The sequence below is a fragment of the Molossus molossus genome, unplaced genomic scaffold (genome assembly GCF_014108415.1).
Source record: "Molossus molossus isolate mMolMol1 unplaced genomic scaffold, mMolMol1.p scaffold_m16_p_3, whole genome shotgun sequence".
NCBI classification, from domain to species: Eukaryota; Metazoa; Chordata; class Mammalia; order Chiroptera; family Molossidae; genus Molossus; species Molossus molossus.
The window spans coordinates 98,567,425-98,586,934 of NW_023425366.1; the positions used below are offsets into that span (position 1 = coordinate 98,567,425).

The 19,510-nt window shown below is 45.7% G+C and overlaps 1 protein-coding gene across 1 annotated transcript; it reads right to left on the bottom strand.

Annotated features, from left to right (window-relative positions):
- Window positions 1–3,828: 3,828 nt before the first annotated feature.
- Window positions 3,829–17,395, bottom strand: MDH2 (malate dehydrogenase 2). The gene is made up of 9 exons (XM_036280360.1): window positions 17,235–17,395; window positions 12,376–12,544; window positions 10,625–10,708; window positions 10,092–10,201; window positions 8,701–8,826; window positions 7,442–7,519; window positions 6,351–6,450; window positions 5,581–5,732; window positions 3,829–4,130 (listed from the first exon to the last, which is right to left on the bottom strand). Exons 1-9 carry the CDS (start codon window positions 17,298–17,300, stop codon window positions 3,999–4,001), a joined length of 1,017 nt encoding a protein of 338 aa, XP_036136253.1. The 5' UTR covers window positions 17,301–17,395; the 3' UTR covers window positions 3,829–3,998.
- Between the last annotated feature and the right edge of the window lie 2,115 nt (window positions 17,396–19,510).

A 19,510-nucleotide genomic window follows, 5' to 3' on the forward strand; every position in this document is an offset into this window, starting at 1 on the left:
AGGCCCAGGATGGTAGGCGGGGGAGGATGTGGTGGCCTCTTAAAGTGGGTGAGGAGACTCATCTAGAGACGTCTGGAAAGCACTCTTAAGGAACTCAGAACTGCAAGCACCAGAGGCCCCAGGCCCAGTGCCCTTGCAGGGCCTGATGGAGGAGCTGCTACAGATGCCTCTGCAGCTGCAGGCCTCAGATCCTGAGCCTTGCCCTCTGGGCTACCCTGGGTTTGTATTACTTAATCCTCCCTCATTCCCTTCCCTGTTGGGTGCCAGAAGTTGCAGCCTGCCTTGTGTCTACACAGGGAGACCAGGGTTCCCAATTAACAGAAGTGGGAAGTTATCCTCCGAGCTGCTCTGCCAACTCATTTTGTGGGGCATGACCTTGAGTACTCAGCAAGACTAATGGGGAAGGGCGGTGTTTTCTTCCCAGACCCACATTTCCCTGGAAGGCCTCTGCACTGATACTGTCTCTAGGCCCTGCTTCCAAACCTGGGTGCGTTTCCACAGCCCTCCTTGGACTCACTCCCGCCTGCATGCATTATCCCTGTCTGAAAGTGGCTGCCCCTCCAGCCTGGGTGATCAGAGACCAGACCGGCCAGGGAGCCAGATTTGGCTCTGGAATGCTAATCCTCACTCCACCACCTGACCTCTACAGTCCCAAGGAAGAGTTTTGTAGCCCCAGCCTGTCTCCCCCTCCAGGCTATTTGAGGGCACTGCAGCATAAATCCCTCCTGAGGTTAGGGTCATTCTCAGTTAAGCTGTCCACCCCTTCGGCCTTAGAGGGGACTTGAAACTCCGCTTTCCTTATAATTACCCACCTTGGCTATGTCTACCTCTGACTTAAATGGTAGCCTTTTTGCAGGACCAACTCTTTTGCCATCTGATTCCCTCATTGTGGTGCCTCATTGTTTCCACACCAGCCTCCTCTCAGCTCTCTAAAGACTGGGACTTACCTTCTCCGGGCAAAGGCCTCAGCCAGCTCATTATGGTCATTAACACCGTACACTCAATCCCTGGGTTTTTGTTCCTTGCTGAGGGGGATAGGAGTCCTCTCTGGAGGCCACCAGAAGGCAGGGATGGCAGTCAGTTCTGGGACCGGGAGGTGTATAATTGGGGCTTGAAAGCAGGGCACAGCTACTTTAACCCACGCTGCTAACTGGCTGATAGACTTCTGGGTGGTGGAAAAGGGACTGGGAGCTGCTATTTTTCTTCCATGTACTGTCATCTCTCTCACTCACTGCCATCCCACTTTGGGCCCTCAACCCTTCAGCTGCAGAGCATCGTTGAGTAGACATCTTCCCTACTTAGGTATGGCCTGCAGCATGGGCCTCATCCCTACCCCCAAGCCCGCCAGGCTCGTCAGTGCATGTAACAAGCGCCCTCTTCCCTCCCTCTTGGGTTATCTACATGGAGCAACCTTCTGGGGCCCTGCCTCTGCCAACTTGTCTAGAAGCAACCTTGTCCTCTTCTCGAGTCTCACAGTACTTTATCTGCCCTTTTCTGATTCTCACATCCCTGACCCCTTTGTAAGCCCTGCAAGGCAGGAGGCTTATAGAGTGAAAAGAGCTCTAGCGTAGCCAGTGTCCAGTGTGGTGGACGGCCCCACCTCCCCAGCGTAATCTGGAAGAATCTCAAACATTTTTTATTGAGAAAGGGAGAAACATCCACGTGAATTGGCTGCCGCCAGCACGCTCTTTACAGGGGATTAAGCCCTCAACCCAGGCACTTGCCCTGACCAGCAATCTAACAGGTAACTTTTTGGTACACAGGATGACGCCCAACTCACTGGGCCACCTGGGCCAGGAAAAATCTCAAATATTTTAGCTTCTTGGCCCTTCCTCTCAGACTATTTCAGACTTTTTCAGGGGGTGGGGCCAGGAACCTCAATTTTATGCAAACTCTGGAAGGTCTTTATGTGGCCACCACTAAGTATATGGGCACTGACCACTGTAAACCAAGACAACTCCTGCTTGTCAGGGTTGCTTCAAGGATCCCATGAGGTAGCAAACACCCAAGACAGAGCTAGCACAGTGCTTTACATATAGAACCATTGGGAGGAATTAGTCCAAAAGCACAGTGATGTTCAGGGACACACTCTTTGTAGTAGTGAAAATCTAAACCACCTAATTATCTAACAGTAGAATACATTTCACAGTATATCACCCTCAGGTTTATCCAGCTATTAAAGGTGATATAAGAAAATACATTCAGCCCGGCTGGTGTGGCTCAGTGGTTGAGCATCAACCCATGCACCAAGAGGTTGCCGGTTCAATTCCTGGTCAGGGCACACGCCCAGGTTGTGGGCCCGATCCCTAGTGAGGGACATGCAGGAGGCGGCCAATTGATGTTTCTATCTCTCTCTTCCCCTCTCTCTAAAATCAATAAAGAAAAAAAAATACATTCACACTTATAGTATGAATCACATGTGGTAGCTAATCTCCAAAGTTGGCTCTCAAAGATCCAGGCCTCCTGGTACTCAGGCCTTGTGACTTGCTTCCATTATGATGTGGCAGAAGTGATACTATGCCAGTTCTGAGCTTAAACATAATGCCATGCAGCTATTACCCTTGCACTTTTGGGAACCTTGAGCTATCAAGAAATCTGCCCACCCTGCAGTAGAGGCCCTATGAAGCGTGAGATCTGAAACTTTATGAAGAAGCCCACGTGTCCCAGCACCCCCCAAATACCAGCTATATGCCTGAGCCATCATCTTGAATGTGCCAGGCCAGCCAGGCCCTTGAAACTGGAGGAGCAGCACCTTCCAGTGGAACCTGGTCAACCTGCAGAATCATGAGACATAATAAAATGGCTTAAAAGCAACCAAGTTAGGTGTATGTGTGTGTTACACAGTAACAGATAACCAGAACACACTGAAAAATGGTATGTGGAGCATTATCTCTACTTATGAAATATGCAAAACTAAGAGGACAAATACTATTTATTACCAGTGTTTATTTTCTGCTTTATTTTTTCCCTATGTTTTAAACAATAAATATGTATTACTTTTGAAAGAAAACAATGTCATATTTGACTATAAAATTCATTTGTGTTAGTTTCGCTGGGCACAGTGGCTCCACCCCCCTGCTTTCACCCTTCAAGGGAAGGCCACCACCTACTGCCAGTTCTCTCAGGCTTGGAGCTCTGTTTCCATTTCAGAGGCCACCACAGCTCTGGGGAGTAGACAGCACACAACACTAAAGGGAACCAGGTCTCCCTTAATTCCCCACATTTGTCCTAAGCCCAGCTAGTACAATAAAGTCTTTCAGGTCACTGAGAACACAGACATAAAGCCACCTTCCCTCAGGATAGACAGGACTTTGTCCAAAGCCTTGCCGCAGCAGCTGACATTTCAGTTGTTTCTACGCCCATCCCAACTTTCCTCACAAAACTGGCTATGCGATGTCACAGTCATTTGAATATTGTATCTCCATCAGAAGAGGACAAACTTCAGAGAGGGAGAGAGGTCAGCTAAGGCAGCCCCAGTGGAGAAGACAGTACTGTTCCCTTAGCCAGAAAATACCACACAGAAAGAACGAGGGACATAAAACAGTGGCCTGGCCTCAGGCACTGAGCTATTACCCCCGCGGGTGAAAGGACACTGTGGAATCGGGCCTGAGCTGCCCATGTTTTAGTTTCCTCACTGAGGGATGCGATGGTGCAAAGTGTAGGGCTGGGAGGAGCAGTTACTGATATTTTAGATGTTCTTGAAGCTACTGATGAAATCATCTTGCTTCAGTCTAATATTTAAATATCTAGTTCTGATTCTGATGAGATGTCAGACACTCTAACGTCAGCTCTAATGAGAAAGAAAGCACATATTTATGGAAGAGACCGTGCAAAAGAAAATCAAAGCCTGCTTTTATTGAGGTACCAGTAGCCTGACCCACAATTTGGAAGGGATGGTAATGTTAATACAATATTCACCATCAAAACAAATTGAAATCACTTTACGTGACATGATGTCTTAATAAGTTAAGGAAATTAATTTCTCACTAACTGCCGTCTCATTTCATGTTCTTTACAAAGTCTTCTCCTTTCTTGATTGAGGCCTTCAGCTCTGGAATGGCCTCGGCTATCATCTTCTCCTCGAAAGGGGAGATTTTGCCGATGCCTAGATTCTTCTCGATGCCCTTTTTCTAAAAGACAGAGAGGAGGCAGAAAAGTTTTACTACAAAGTCAGTTCCCATGAATGAGTTTTTTATAGAAATACCAACTTGTAAATTCATCAGCTCTGCCTAAACTACCCACAACCGTGGCTCTGGGCAGCTGCTGCAAATACCCAGAGTTCGGGTTCAGTCAGTCCTAGGCTGGGCTCTGTCGCTATGCATGTACTCTGGACAATGGTTTCCACGCCAAGTTTGTTTCCTTATCTATAAAATGAGTGTACCATCTACCTCAAGGGAGGCTGTGAATACACGTGGGAGACTTGACACATCAACTACTCAATAATCAGTAGCACTTAAAGTTATTCTCCCTGACACAGAGATACTTTTTTTGGGTTCTAGTCTCTTTCAAACCAAATTGGCAAAGGACCAAAGAAACATTTTACTATCTACTTGAACCCAATGTAATTAAGTAGGTGAACATCTGATATTAGGAAAACATCTCACTCACTGTCCATCTCCTTGGAAAGCCCTTCCTGGCTCAAACAATCAGCCTCTGTGCTCCTTTTCTACAGGTCTCGCCGCACTCTACACACACCTGTGCTAAATTGGGTATTGAATTAATCTGTTTAGTATCAGTCTCTCCACAGCACAGAGCCCCTGAGGCCTGGGGCCACGTCTTATTGATATTTAAACATTGTGTCGTCTGTGGAAGGGCCTCTAAGTGGCCCAACAAGTCACTAAACTGTTTCTTTCTTGGAATGAGATAAAGGCCACCACACATTTGCCTGATTTCAGCAGTTCCAACCTAAGAAATGGAAACCTTGGCTTGATGGTTTGTGAATGAGACCCAGGAGTTTTGGCTTACTGAAGACTCAAAAGTCAGCTGGATCAAAAAACAGCCTGGCTGACGCCACCAATGCGACCAAATGGGCTTCGTCCTAGACACCCGTTTTAAGGGAACAATCGGTAGCACATTCCAAGAAGGAAAACCAGTGGGGTGAGGAGCAATGAACCCAGAATGCCTGAACTGGGACATGTAACCACTGTGCACCATCTCCAGACTTCCTTGTGGGAAAAATTAGGCTTGGCAGGCCCTGAGGTCAGAACAAGAATCAATAAATAGAAGTTACAGGAAAACGGACTGCAGGCTGGTGTGGGGAAGCCTCTTCTTTGAGAGTTGCCCATGGGCTGCTTTGAGATGGAATGAGGGTCTTATCAGGAAGCAAACCCAGGCAGCCATGATGACCAGAATAGGCAATGAAATCCTGTGCCAGGAGATGCCAACCCCACGGTTTCTCTCTGCTCTTAATTCTGTGATGCACTTCCACCCTCAAAAACCCAAGCGCATGCCAGACAGTGAGATGTAGTGATAGCACAGACAAACTCTGAATTATGAAGCAACTGGACAGGGCTGAGCTCCTGAGTCTCAACTAGAGACTCTCCTTTCACAATCAAGAATCCCAGCCTCCAGGATACATACCCCCAGTAGCAATGGTGTGGAGAAATAGGTACAGTCTGTTTCTTGGGATTTAACAAAGGAACATTCAACAACTCCTTCCTTTCCGTTGATGGCATCCACAAGGGAAAAGACAAACCGGGCTCCAGCATATGCCATGGACAGGGTGGCAGAGCCTAGGGGGACACAGAAAGGTTAGCTAAACTAGCACAGAGACCATAAAATCTAGGTGAGCCTGCCCTGCCAGCTAAATAAAACATCTGTAAAATCTCTAGCTTTAGTTATCAAGAATTTAGGTCAGCAGTCCTCTAATTCACAAACTCATGAATAGCATGAAACAGCTTTGCCAACCTCAAAAACTACTCTACCAAGCAAGATGAGCTGCCCTCTGATACAGGGTTTTCATCAAATAAACATACAGAAAACTTAGAAATAGGTTTGCTCTTTGCAATCCTCAACTGTGAACTCTTTTTTTTTTTTTTTTTTTATCCTCACCCGAGGACATTTTTCCATTCTTTGCTCAGATAGAGTGGGAGGGAGAGAGAGGAACGGAGAGAGAGAGAGAAACATCGATGTGAAAGGAACACATCGAGTGGCTGCCACCCGCACGACCGATCAGGGCCGGGGACAAACTGCAACGGAGGTACGTTCCCTTAGCGGGAACCGAACCCGGGTCTCTCAGGACCGCAGGCCGACGCTCTAACCGCTGAGCCAAACCGGCCAGGGCAACTGTGAACTCTTAACAGTGTGTCTGGCATCAGCAACCCACCCACAAACTGCCTCTGAGAACCAACCTGCTCCAGCTTTAGCCTTGACCACCTCTGTGCCGGCCTCCTGGATCCGTCCAGTGAGGGTTGTCAGCTGGTCCTGGGGAAAGTCCACCTTGGGAGTGCACTGCAAGCCAAAGTCACAGGGATCCTGTGAGCAGGTTCTGGCCCATCACCAATGCCAGATCCCCTCACCCTAGTCACAGAGGGTCCCCCGCATCACCACTACACAGGAAACCAAGAGCCTTTTTTAAAAGAAAAAGTCAACTTTGTTTAGAGGTATAGTGAATTCCCTACTCATTTAAAAAAACTTCATACTTTGGACTAAGTTTAGACTTAAAGAAAAGTTTTAAAAACAGCACAAAGATTTCCTTCATCAGGCTTCCCCTCATTTTAACATCTTACATAACTACAATGCAAATACGAATAGGAGATGAGTATTAGTACATTATTCACTGAACTACAGACCTTATTTAAATTTCACTAATTTCCCCACTACCGCCTTTTCTGCTCCGGGTTCCTAGTCAGGACCTCATTGGCAATAGACTAGGTCCTTTCACCTTTGTCTATACTTCCCTGGTCTTTCGTGACACTTGTCAAGAGTACTGTCACTCATTTTGTAGAATGTCCATCAGTTTAGATCTGTAAGGTGTTTTCTCAGAATTTTGTGTAAGGTTATGCATTTTTGGCAAAAATAGCACAAATATTTTGTGTCCTTCTCAGTGCATTATACTTGGGGTTATGAGGTTGATTTGACATTCTCATGCTTAGTGGTGTTTACCTGGTATAGTCTAGTTTTTACAAAAATCAGCTTTGCCTGCTCTGACCCCATCAGAAATTCATTAATGTCTCTACCAGCAGTTTTCACTGTGTGCTGGAGCTGGCTGCTTTGAGCAACTTCTGACCACACTCACTCCACACAGCTGTGGACCCTTGAATCGCTGGAGGCTGACCACAGTCCCACACCAGTCAAGAAACTCCCAGACAGCTGAAGTAGGGCTGCAACCATAGCACAAATCTTTTCAAAATACAACAGATGGGTAGTTCTTTGAGTGCCTAAATGTGGAACCTCTTAAAGGTGCTCAGGATTTTAAGGGTTCCTGGCAGGTCACACGCACCTGAGAGATCAGGGGAATGATGGTCTTCCCAGCATGGCCGCCAATGACAGGAACATTGACTCGAGCTGGATCCAAACCCTGGTCAACAAAGTGTGAAGCTGATTAATTTTTAACACACTCTTTTGAGTACAAACCATGTCATATCAACCCATAACACCGATATTGGAAAACTCCACACAACTCAGAACAAAACAAGGAAATCAGAAAAGTGACTGACTTCTAGCCTTGCTCAGATCTGCCATGGTCCCACCCCATGGTCTAACATCAGTTTGAACACATGCAGTGAGGATTAACTTGTCTTCTTGTGAAGTCACTATGAGGTCTTTCCTTTATAATGAGTTGAAAATTGCCTCCTTGTAGGTGTCCCATGTTGGTCCCCATCAGTCTACTATCTTCTCAGAATCAAAGAATGTCAGCCCTCTTTCCCACAGCTAATGTTATTTCCATGCACAAGCCCAGACTCGTGTGCCTGCACTTGTCACAGAGAACAAGTCAAGGTCTCTCTCCTTCATTTCAGAGTGAAATTCAAAACAATTCCAGGAAACCCAGGGTTGAGAAGTCTGTAAACTCAAACAGTGATTGGAACAGAAAAAACAAAACTGGGAAGGCTCAGAACATCCTGGGGCTCATTAGTGGGCTTGCTGAGAAAGGCTGGCTCACTTTTTTGTTTTGTTTTTTGGTATGTGCCCCTAGCAGGAACTAAACCCGGGACTCTGGTCCGTAGGCCAACGCTCCAACCGCTGAGCCAAACTGGCCAGGGCATGGCTCACTTGTTAAACTGAGGTACCATGCCCTTGAGAATCTGTGAACCAGGTATTTCTTATGACAGTCAAAAAAAAGAATCTGGTGGAAGTTATGGGACAGAGGTAAACAGAAACCCAGGAAAAGCTTGAACCTTCTCCTTAAAAGCATCAGGGAGAAGAGGAGAGAAAGGGGGAGAAAAGGGGCGGGGAAGGGGGGGAGGAGAAGAGAAGTTGGAGAAGAGGAGGGGGAGATGGGAGAGGGAGAGGGAGAGGAGAATAAGCTTAGTCAAGACTGAAGCTGGCTGGTTTAAACCCACAGGGCCCTGCTGTTTAGACTTCCCATGAAAACCTGAGATCTATTTCCCACCAAGGGGTGAACTATTCAAAACATTTAAAACTCCTAAGTTACAATGACCTGTAAGTGCCCTGGTATCTTCTACTGCCCATAAATGAGCCAAGGATGGCCCGGAGAAGTTCAGAAAAGGGAGCTTGAAAGATACCTGATGTGGTTCTTACCTTCAGTTCTGCAACAAAAGTGTTGGCTCTGACAACGTCCAGGGTTGTCACCCCAAAGATCTTATTGGGGTTGTATACTCCATGCTTCTTGAAAACTTCAGATGTAATTGGGATGGTGGAGTTAACCTAATAAATCCAAGAGATAGGCATAATCTGCCCCGCATTCTGAGAGCACAGCCATGCTTCAAAAGGAAGTGGTCATAGGGGTGGACTTGCTATTCTACCCGAGTGCCTCTTTCTCCCTCCACATAAACCAAGAAACCCTGCACTGCAGCAGGCGCTCTTCCTCTTGGTGGCCTCTGAGCCCAAAGCTCAAATATGCACGAGACCCCTGAACTATCAAGATGAAAATGTGACGATGGCTCCACAGGGCATCTTTGGCTCCAGCCAGAACTCACACCTGAATGGCCAGTCCTAACAAGACAGCACAGCACAGGGCTAAAAACTCCATGTGTAACCCTGGGCAAGCTACTCCAGCTCCCTAGAACTTGGGCTCTTGACCTATAAATGGAGGAGAGAACTACCAGGCTGTTGTGAAGATTAAGTGACTTAATACATAGCACGTGCATAACACTTTACCTGATTCAGAGAAACATATAATAAAACCAAAATAAAACAAGATATGTATTAGGTACTAGCTAGTTAGGGCCTTGACAAAAGCAGCAACTATTTTCTACTTTTGGCCAACTGGCCCTGAGGAAGGGTGAGGCAGGATTCTCTTCTCAGAGGCCACCGGCATAAGCCCCGGGTATTTATCCATGGTCATGTTTTCCAGCCACTCAGATCTTTCTCATACCCAGAGGCCAGGATCCAGAGTCAATCAGAGGAAGGAGTGAAAAGAGCTGATGTTAAATACAACCCAAGGGCCTGCTAGGGCAGGTATGGAAACCACTACTGTCTTCTCAGAGAGGACACAGCATTCAGAGTTTCTAAACTGAAAAATAAGCTCTCTGTAAACACCAGTGAGCAGGATCTGGTGTGGCTGCATGTGAGATAATGTATAAATTTGAGGAGAAAAGGAACGTCGGAGAACCAGCTATCACAAATCCTGGGTAGAATATAGTAAAAGGGGTACATAGGCTACTACATCATGGCTGGAAGAAGCCTAAAGAATGGTCTTATTTTTCAGGTGGAGAAACTAAAGTTCAGATAAGAGAAGTGATTTGCTCAAAGGCATACAGTTAGTTGATGGAAACAACAGATTAAAATTCACTCAGTCCATGCCAGAAAGAATTCTTAGTAAATAAATGTAAGGATCTCTTTTCAGTTCACCCAATTTACTGTTTCAGTATGTTAGTCTGAGTATTCTCCCAATAAGATATTAGCACACTTTTGCTAACTGTGGGCTTTCATACAGTACCAGCAGCCTACCTGATAGCAGTAGTACTCACCGGATTTGAAATAATGCAAATCATGGCCTCAGGGCAATGCTTGGCACAGGCAGCTGTCAGGGTGGCCACAATTGTGGCATTGGTGTTGAACAGGTCATCTCGTGTCATGCCTGAGAATGATCCAATTTAAGATGTTCACAAAGCATAGGACATATTTCTAAATATGTGCCAAGTGCTGAGTTTTAATTATTACAGGAAATTCAAACATAGTGAGACAGGATCCCTGTTTCAAGTTAATCTACCTTGCAGGGAAAACAATCCAGTGTGACAAGTGCCAAAACAGAGGTCTGTGGAAGAGGGGGAGGGGAATCAGGAAGAATTCCTGAGGTGGAGACAGGTGAGGCAGATGAAAAGGCATTCCAGAACAGGGGGAATGAAGAAGACAAGTGGAGGCCTTTATCTTTATCCTACAGGCAATGTAGAGCTTTGGAATTTTTTCTGCAGCAGAGATCGAACTAGATCCATTTTTCATGGAAAACTACTTCCTCATTTGATTTGAGGAGAGATGCTACGGAAGACTTTCAAACACATACCTGGTTTTCTCGGGACTCCAGCTGGAATAACCACCAAATCACAACCTTTCAGGCAGTCTGGCAGCTGCTCAGGTCCGAGGTAGCCTAGATAAAAACCACACGAGAGCAATCTTGTGACCTCAAGGGGCTAGCACATTTGTGGGGACAGAGCCCAGAGGACGGCAACACCTGTGTCCAATGCTGACCGCAGGCTCACCTGTGATGTGATCCCTTTCCTTAAGGACTACCACCCTGACAGTTCTGGCTACTTTCTTCCAGCCTCCACTTGCCCAGGCCAAGATTCAGAATGATCAACCCTCCAGGTTTGCACAAACCAAACCAAATCATCTGCTTATATTTACTCGCCAGCACACATAAGTCCTTCTCAGCTCCCAGTTAGAAGAGTTGCTTATGTTACATCACAATCATCCTAACAAAAGCTCCATCTCAGGATCAGACTAGAAGGCACACGGAAGGCCGTGAAAAACAACAACAAAAAAACACTGTACTGATAAAAAAAAATTACTCTAAGTATTAGTACCTACTTTGTTTATTCCTAGCATCGGAGGAAAATAGGTCTTAGGTCTATTTCCAAGGATTTCAGGAAAATTTGCTCCAATGACCAAAATCTGCTTTGATTTTGAGTTTTTGCTTATTTGAAGATTTCAGAAACTCAAATCTACAACACAAAAGAAAATGAGCCAACAAATTCAGTACTATGGAAGGCTCATAAACATATGACTTGATAGTCAGCCTCCTGCATTGTTTACACCTTTCTGGATAGTAATTTGGTTCTTTAGTACAATTTAAAGTGGTCACACCTACTAGTTTGACTTTTAGGAAACAAGATATAAAGATGGCCCTGGCTGGTTTGGCTCAGCGGTTAGAGCGTCGGCCTGCGGTACAGAGAGACCCGGGTTCGGTTCCCGCTAAGGGCACGTACCTCGGTTGCAGCTTGTCCCCGGCCCTGGTTGGTCGTGCGGGTGGCAGCCACTCGATGTGTCCCTTCACGTCGATGTTTCTCTCTCTCTTTCCCCCTTCCTCTCTCTCCCTCCCACTCTATCTGTACAAAAAATGGAAGAATAGCCTCGGGTGAGGATAAAAAAAAAAAAAAAGATATAAAAATGAAGATACTTATCACAGCTTATATATTTATATTTATAGTAGAGAAAAACAGTAAAGAGCCCAATTATGGAAATAATAATAATAAATAAGTGATAAATTACAGTATAGTTTTAACATGATTTCACCAAGAACTTGGTGACATAAGAAATGATGCTAAGATGTGAGGGTAAAATAAGTAGGACACATAATTATAGGTAATTATGAACTACTTGGATAACATATCTATATCTCCTGAATAGCAACACAGATTTTGCCATGGTTTGGAGAAACTGGCAAAGGTAACCCTGGGTGGAAAGTTGGCCCACGACGTGAAGGGGACCTGCAATGACCAGGAACAGCATTTCTTACTGACCCAAGTTCCCGCAGGAGGTTTCCCCTTCCCCATCCTCAAATTACTTTCCAAGTTAGAAAAAAATTTCAAATGGGAAGATCAGACCACCTTTATTATTCTGAAACACCCTGTTGTTTAAACTTTTATAGACTCAAGTCCAAAAAGTGCGACCATTAGTAAAAATCAATTCTAAACTGATCATGGAAATCCCAAGTCTCTGAACATCTAGTTTCAGCTAAGGATCTTACTCTAAACTTGGATCCTAGTCTACTGAGGAGAAGAGATGTAAATTCTCCAAGGTCAGCATGCTCAGTACCTTTCACAGTTGCTCTGGTCTCAATGTGGCTCAGATCTGCGGCCACTCCAGGTGTATGAGCAATATCATAGAGGGTCAGGCGGCTCACCAAAGGGCTGTTCTTCAGGAGAAGTGAAAGGGGCTGCCCAATTCCTCCGGATGCCCCGAGCACGGCTACTTTAGCATTGTTCTAAAAAGAGGCACAGACAAAGATGGAATCAGCATTAAATGGATTCACATTAAAAGGATACCCACTGCAAAGTACTGCCCTGGCTTCTTTTATTGCACTGGTGCCAAAGGAAGATAAAACTGTATTTCTACCAGTCCAAAGATCTAGTTCCTTTCTGAAATTTAGAGGCTGCCTCAGGAAAATGGGGAAGGACTCATGTCTTTAGAGACTGTGATAGGGTCATATTTCAAACACCCTCTGAAAGATGAACAAGTTTCACTCATTCAGGCAGCTGGACTGGTAACAGCAGCCTTACTTTCAATCTGCAGTTTTAAAAACTATATAAACACACATTTATTGAGCACCTATCAACAGGCTAGGCATCACACATGGGACTGCAGTAATGAAGACCCCTGCCGTCTCTGGAGGGGACAAGTAAGGAGATGTGAGAGGGAGCTGAAGGAAAAGAGACATGTACTGTGTGCAGGAGGGGTGGCAATCAAGTGTCTGGAGAAGAGGGATCAGGGAAGATTCCAGCACAGTATCGGCTGCAGCCTAAGCAGGATTAGGAAGAATGTATGTTTAGAAAGTTCCTTCTCTACCAGGTTAGTCAGATCTGCATGCAGCCTCAGACTCCTTCCCTTGTATCAGTTCCCAAACTTTGGTGTGTATCAGAATCACCTGCTGAGCTAACAAAACAAACAAATAAACAAACAAAAACAACAGAGAGCCAGGATCCTTCAAGTAGGATCTACTAAGTTCCCCAAGTGATTCTGACACCCACCAAAATTTGAGAATCACTATTGCTCCACACCAACCTGAGCAGAACAAGCAGCAGTTGGCCTGGGCATGTCAGCTGATAACAGTTTAAAAAGTGACAGTTCAATGAGGGGTGGGTGGAAGGTCCAAAGAAACTAGACTGCTTCATTAACATCTGAAATGCCAGAACTAGAAGCATTTGAATCACTTTATTGGTCAGCAAACTGGAACTAAAAAGTCATAAAACCTGACTTTCAACAACCACTTCAGAGCTAAGTAGACCTAACTGGTTATCATATAATCCCATTCATTAAAAAAACACAACACACAAAACTAAACAACCCAGCTTCATTGAGATGTTATTTCCCATACCATACAACTCATGAGTTTAAAATGTACAATCCAATGGATTTTAGTATATTCAGAGTTGTACAACTGTTACCCTATAAAAAAACCCTTACTTTCCATTTCCCTTCAACCCCTGGCAATCACCAATGTACTTTTGTCTCTATGGACTTGCCTTTGCCTATTCTGGATATTTCACATAAGATAGCATCATACAACTTGTGGCCTTTTGTGTTGGCTTCTTTTACTGATCATGTTTTCAAAGTTAATTTATGTTATTGTCAGCACCCCATTTCTTTTTATGGCTGAATAATATTCATCATATGGATAGATTTATTCTAAGTCTTGTCCTAGAGCTCACTCCCACTACAGAAAAGGCATTCTTCTCAGGTCTCAGTTAAGGTCTAACCAAAATTCCAGCCAATCTGTGATGGAGTTTCTAATCTAAACTCACAAATGAGAAGGGAGCCTATTCCTGGCCAGCTGGCTGGCAGGCAGGCAGGCAGCTGCCAGGAAGTTAGTAGACAAACAAAAAAGACAGTGGATTCGAGAACTCAAAGCAGCTGTCTACTCTGATCCTTACACTATTGCTGCATATTGTTTTCTATAGCAACTGAAACTGGTAATAATGTGCTTCTGTTATCAAAAACAAAATTAAAACCAAACAAATCCAAACCAAAATAACCCCACACAGTGCAATTTGCTTAAGGATCGAAAACTCTAAAAGCATATATCACAACTAAAATTTGAGTGGAAAAAAAAATCCTCACCAAAGGATATGTTTTTCATTGATTCTAGAGAGAGGGGAAGGGGGAGGGGGTACAGAGAGTGAAATATGGATCAGTTGCCTCCCATACCAGGTATTGAACCAGCAACCTTTTGGTGCATGGGATGACACTCTAACCACTGAGCAACACCAGCCAGCGCTTGAACTGTTTTAAGTTGATGTTTTAAAGGTGAACTCTTGCCTTAGCTGGTTTGGCTCAGCAGTTAGAGCATCGGCCCGCAGCCCAGAGAGACCCGGGTTCAGTTCCCACTCAGGGCGTGTACCTCGGTTGCAGTATGTCCCTGGCCCCAGTTGGGATCGCGTGGGTAGCAGCAGTTGATGTGTCTTACATAGATGTTTCTCTCTCTCTCCCTTCTGCTCTATCTGAAGAAAAATGTCCTCGGGTGAGGATAAAAAAAAAAGGTGAACTCTTCACAGAAAGCCAATCAGACCAACTCAGAACCTAAGGTCTGGCAATCATATCCACTTCCAGATCTTCAATTTTCACTCCCACATCTTTTCCCTAAACCTAGGGACTCCCAAATTCCAACTACACATTCCCAGTTGTGTTAGGCATTCCACTGGTCCTACAAACCCAACTGTCTAGATAAATTTATCCTCTCTACCTCTCCCATCCCAAATGGTACCTGTGTCCTCCCAAATTCAAACCTTTGGAACCAACTTCTGCCTCTTCCCTTATTAGAGACACCCAGTTAGGACATGGACTCTAAACATCTTCCCATTATCTAACTTAGGTCCTCAGCGCTACCTCCAAACTATCCTTCAAAAAATTCAGTTTTAATCATTTCCTTGTTCAAAAACCTTCTGAAGTTCCTCATGCCCAAATTACTTAGCCTGGCTTCCAAGGCTGATCAGGGCAGTGGTCCCAACATGGGGAGCACAAGACAATTTCACTGGGGTGCAGGATAAAAATGCTTAAGTTTGTGTTTTTATTTTTATACAATAAAGAATTAAACTTCAGCAGGAAAGAGACTGATCAGATGCCCTCACTGGGGTCCTTAAGTCCATCAGTCCTATACAATACACAAGATGAACACAACATAGGAGGGAAGAGGGGGTGACCTCCTCATTCATTCTTTCTGTTGCTTTCAATGTGCTAAGGTGGTTATTGTTTGTATATTACAAAATTTCATCAACTTTGTCAATATTTATAAAAACACAACTTAAGTGGTGGAAGCTTTACAGTGAAGTGAGACTCTCTGGTACAGCAGAGGTTAGCTCATAATCTCTTTGGGAAAGAGCTGTCTCCAAACTCGCTGACCTTTTCCAGGTTGAGGAGTGGTTGTCAACAGTACACCTGCTTAGCAACTGTTTTGAAAATGGACCTAAGAGCAACACTTTCTTCAGTTACTCGTTTGCTTTTTAAAGTCTGTTACAGTTTCTTTTAAAATTTCTATATTTTTGTTTGTGTTGTAACATATGTACTAGCACATATCTGCAGAAATAAATATATTGAGGTTGCTGTGCTCAACACATTTTTACTGTAAAGGATACAGGATCCAAAGTCTCTAGACCAATGTAAAATTTGGCTCAAGCTCATCTTTCTGACATACTGCCTTCTCAACATCTCTACTTGTACGTGTAAAAATATTTTAAACTCAACATATCTAAAACTGAGCTCCTGATATCTTCTGCCTGCCCCAAACTGCTCTCTTCCCAGCAGTCTTTTCCCATCTCAGCAAACTGCAAAACCATGGTGTCCTCCATGTTCCTTTCTCTCAGTACCTCTCACGCAATCATCTGTCAGTAAATCCCACTGTCTTACCTTTGGTCAGTTCCCCTCTCTCACTCCTCAGCATCAATCGTCATCACCTTCACTTGCCTTAAGTTGACTCATTTTTGGGTGATCTCAGGTGTTACTTCTCACCTATCTTGGTATCCCCTGCAACACTCACCCCAGTTCTTGGTAAGCAGGAGTACTCAATATACTTATTTTCCAAATGAATTAAATGCACAGAAAAGTGATCTGAAGGACAGAAACTAAATAATGTGGAATCTCCTTCAACAATCACCTCCCTTTTGGTTGTGGCAATGTGGGCATCTCCTGAGTTCTGATTTTGGTTGTATTTATAATCACCTGGGGCACTTGGTAAAAATATAGAGGCCCAGGTCCTACCCTCTTTCAATGAATCTGGGCCTCTGTTCTGGTGATTCTGCCACACACCAGAGTTTGAGAACCAATATCCTAGAAAAAATAGCTAAAAATAGCTTAGGCTTTAGTAGTCACGGGCCAAGTACTGATGTTACAACACCTGGGGGCAGGCCCAGTCCAATACAGCATAAGAACCTTTGTCCTTAAGAGGAAGCAGTCTTCAGGTTCTTGAAGACTTGATTATCCAAAAGCCATTGATAGTGGTCAGGAGATCTGAATTTTAATCCTCTGGCCAAATGACTGTGTAACTTAGAGCCAGTTCTCTACCCTCGGTACCACGCCTGTCTGTACTATGGAGTTAATAATTACACATTATTTGTACGGATGCTGCAACAAGGTTATTCACTCAAAGATGCATAAAAACATAAATTACTTTCGGCCCTAAAGCCCTGGTTTCTCAGCCTTGTAGGAGTGCAGTCCAAGAGCAGGCCCTGTGGGGGACCCAAGGGATGAGCTGGGGGACTTGCAGAAGTGCACCGGATCTCCCCCTCTCTCTCCCGCACTTCCCGCCGGGTATCAGGGCCGGCCTAGGGTGCCACAGCCGCCAGCCAGTACCCGGTGGCACTACGGTGCAGGCTGGCCCCCGAATCCGAGCTGCTCACTAGCCAGGAACGCACGTGACCCACGCCGGGGGCTTCCGCCTGCAGCCAGCCCCTCGTCGGGCCTACCTGGGCCGAGGTGCTGAAGCTGCGGCGGAGAGCGGCGCCTGCAGGACGAGCGAGGGCGGAGAGCATGGCTGAGGCGGGCGGGGTGCGGACCAGCAAGCGAAGGAGCTGGCGGCGGATAAGTGACTCCAACGACCTCCACACTGTTCAGAGCCTAACTTAGCTCCGCTTGGCCTCGCGAGAGGTGCCGCTTCCGGTCCCGTCCCACATCCCAGATCTCGCGGTATCACGGCCACCTCCGGCTGTTGCGGAGGAAGGCGGAGAGATGCTCTTGGCCCAGTAGGAGTGCAGTCCGAGGCTGGGTCCTAGAGCGCGTCGAATTCTGTGCAGCGGGTCGGCGAGCCGCTGTCGGAGTCGGGGGCAGAAACTCTCACTCCCAAGAAGTGGAAGAAAACGGGGTTTAGGCTGGAAGAGGCTTAGAGGAGTCATTTTCCAGGTGGGGCTCCAGACATAGGCTCTGACTGGGAGACCGGCCAAGATTGCGCCTCAGGCCCGGCGAACTGGGTGCTGGCCGAGCCCCCAACCGAAGCCAAACCCACTCCTTCTCCCCCTGGAAGTAGAAGGGGGCTCCAAGCTCTGGAAAGCCCAGGAAAGGAAAGAAGGGAGAGGAGGGGAGGTTGAGAGCCCCAGGGATGGGATGGGAGGATGGATGCACCTCTAATCTGTCACTCCCATACACCCCCAGCTCACACACGTACCGCCCACCCGCCGTCCCTCCAGTTGCCTCCATTGAGACCCCACACTGAGAATGGCTGACTGTGAGCACTGACTTAGCACTAGGCATTGTTCAACAAGCTTCACAGGACAACAGCCTTGTGTTACAGAGGATGAAACAGGTATCTGGGTAACTTATTTGTTGACCCAGTCCCTACCCTCAGGTCTGTCCAGCAATGCTGGGAACACGGCTGTATTGTTTCTGCTGTAGGGGTAAAGAAACTGGCTGCAGTTAAAGGGTTTTATTCAGAGATTACTTAGACAGAAAGTAACGATGTGGTTCCTGCTTAAAGGAGTTGATCATTTAAATTTATAAATTACATTTAAGCCTCACCCTCCTCCCCCAAATATTTTTGGGGCATACAGAGAATCCTTGCCATCAAAAAGTTCAGTCAAGTGGAACAGATAAATGTGCTGGAGGTTGTTGCCTTGAGAGAGGAATGCACAATCCCAGTGTGGGGTGGGGATCTATGACTAAGCCTGCTTGGTAACAGTGGTTAGTAAGGAAAGCAAGGGTGAAAAGAACAGTTGGCATGACTGCTAAAGACAAAGGAGTGCTGGCTTACTACTTCCTCCCTCCCTTCTACTTGTTTATTGAACTACCAAGATGTGCCAGCTCAATGTTGGAGCTGGGTGTTCAACTGTGAACAAGATTCACACATTTTCTGCCTTCAAGACACTCAGCATCTAGTGCAAAAAGGTAAATTGCAAGCAGCGTGATGTGGGCAACACTAGGAGAATTATGAGGTTCTATGAGGACACAGAGGAGGTGTATCTAATCCAGATTTAGGGTATGGGTGGGGGCCATGTGAGAAAGGACCTCTGGAGGATGAAACATCTAAGCTGAGAGACATACAGGAAGAGTAGAGGCTATTACGTGAGCCCATTCAGCTCCAGAGGAGAGAGAGATCCTTGCCTGGGCAATGGAATTCTCAAAGGAGGGGATGCTAGGAGCTGGGCCTTTTACAATGGAAAATGTTTTTTGTTGTTGTTAATCTTCACCTGATGATATTTTCCCATTGATTTTTAGATAGAATGGAAGGGAGGGAGGAAGGGAGAGAGAGAGAGAGAAACATCAATGTGAGAGAGACATATTGATTGGTTGCCTCCCGCACAACCCCTCTGGGTTGGGGATTGAACCTGCAACCCAGATACGTGCCCTTGACTGGGAATGGAACCCTCCACCCTTTGGTCCGAAGGCTAACTGCTGAGCCCAACCGGTCAGGGCTACAATGGAAAGTATTTAAAGGAGAAAAGAACCCAAAGAAAAAAACCCTGATGGTAAGAAAGTCTAGGCCTATATTCAGGGGACAGTGAACAGATCATTTCTGCTGGAATGGGGGCATGAAAATGAGCAGTGTCCTTTATCTTGCCACTGATCATGTTCTCTGATTAATTATTTACCCCCTCTATCTTACAACTAGAACTTTGAGCACCTTGGGATCAGGTATGTCATCTCTGTGTCTTTACTGTTCAACACTGGCCAGGCTGAGAGTGATGCTTTGAATTTGAGGAGTTGAATGGTTTTAGATAAAGCTGGAAGAAGCAGGTTGGGAAAACCAGAT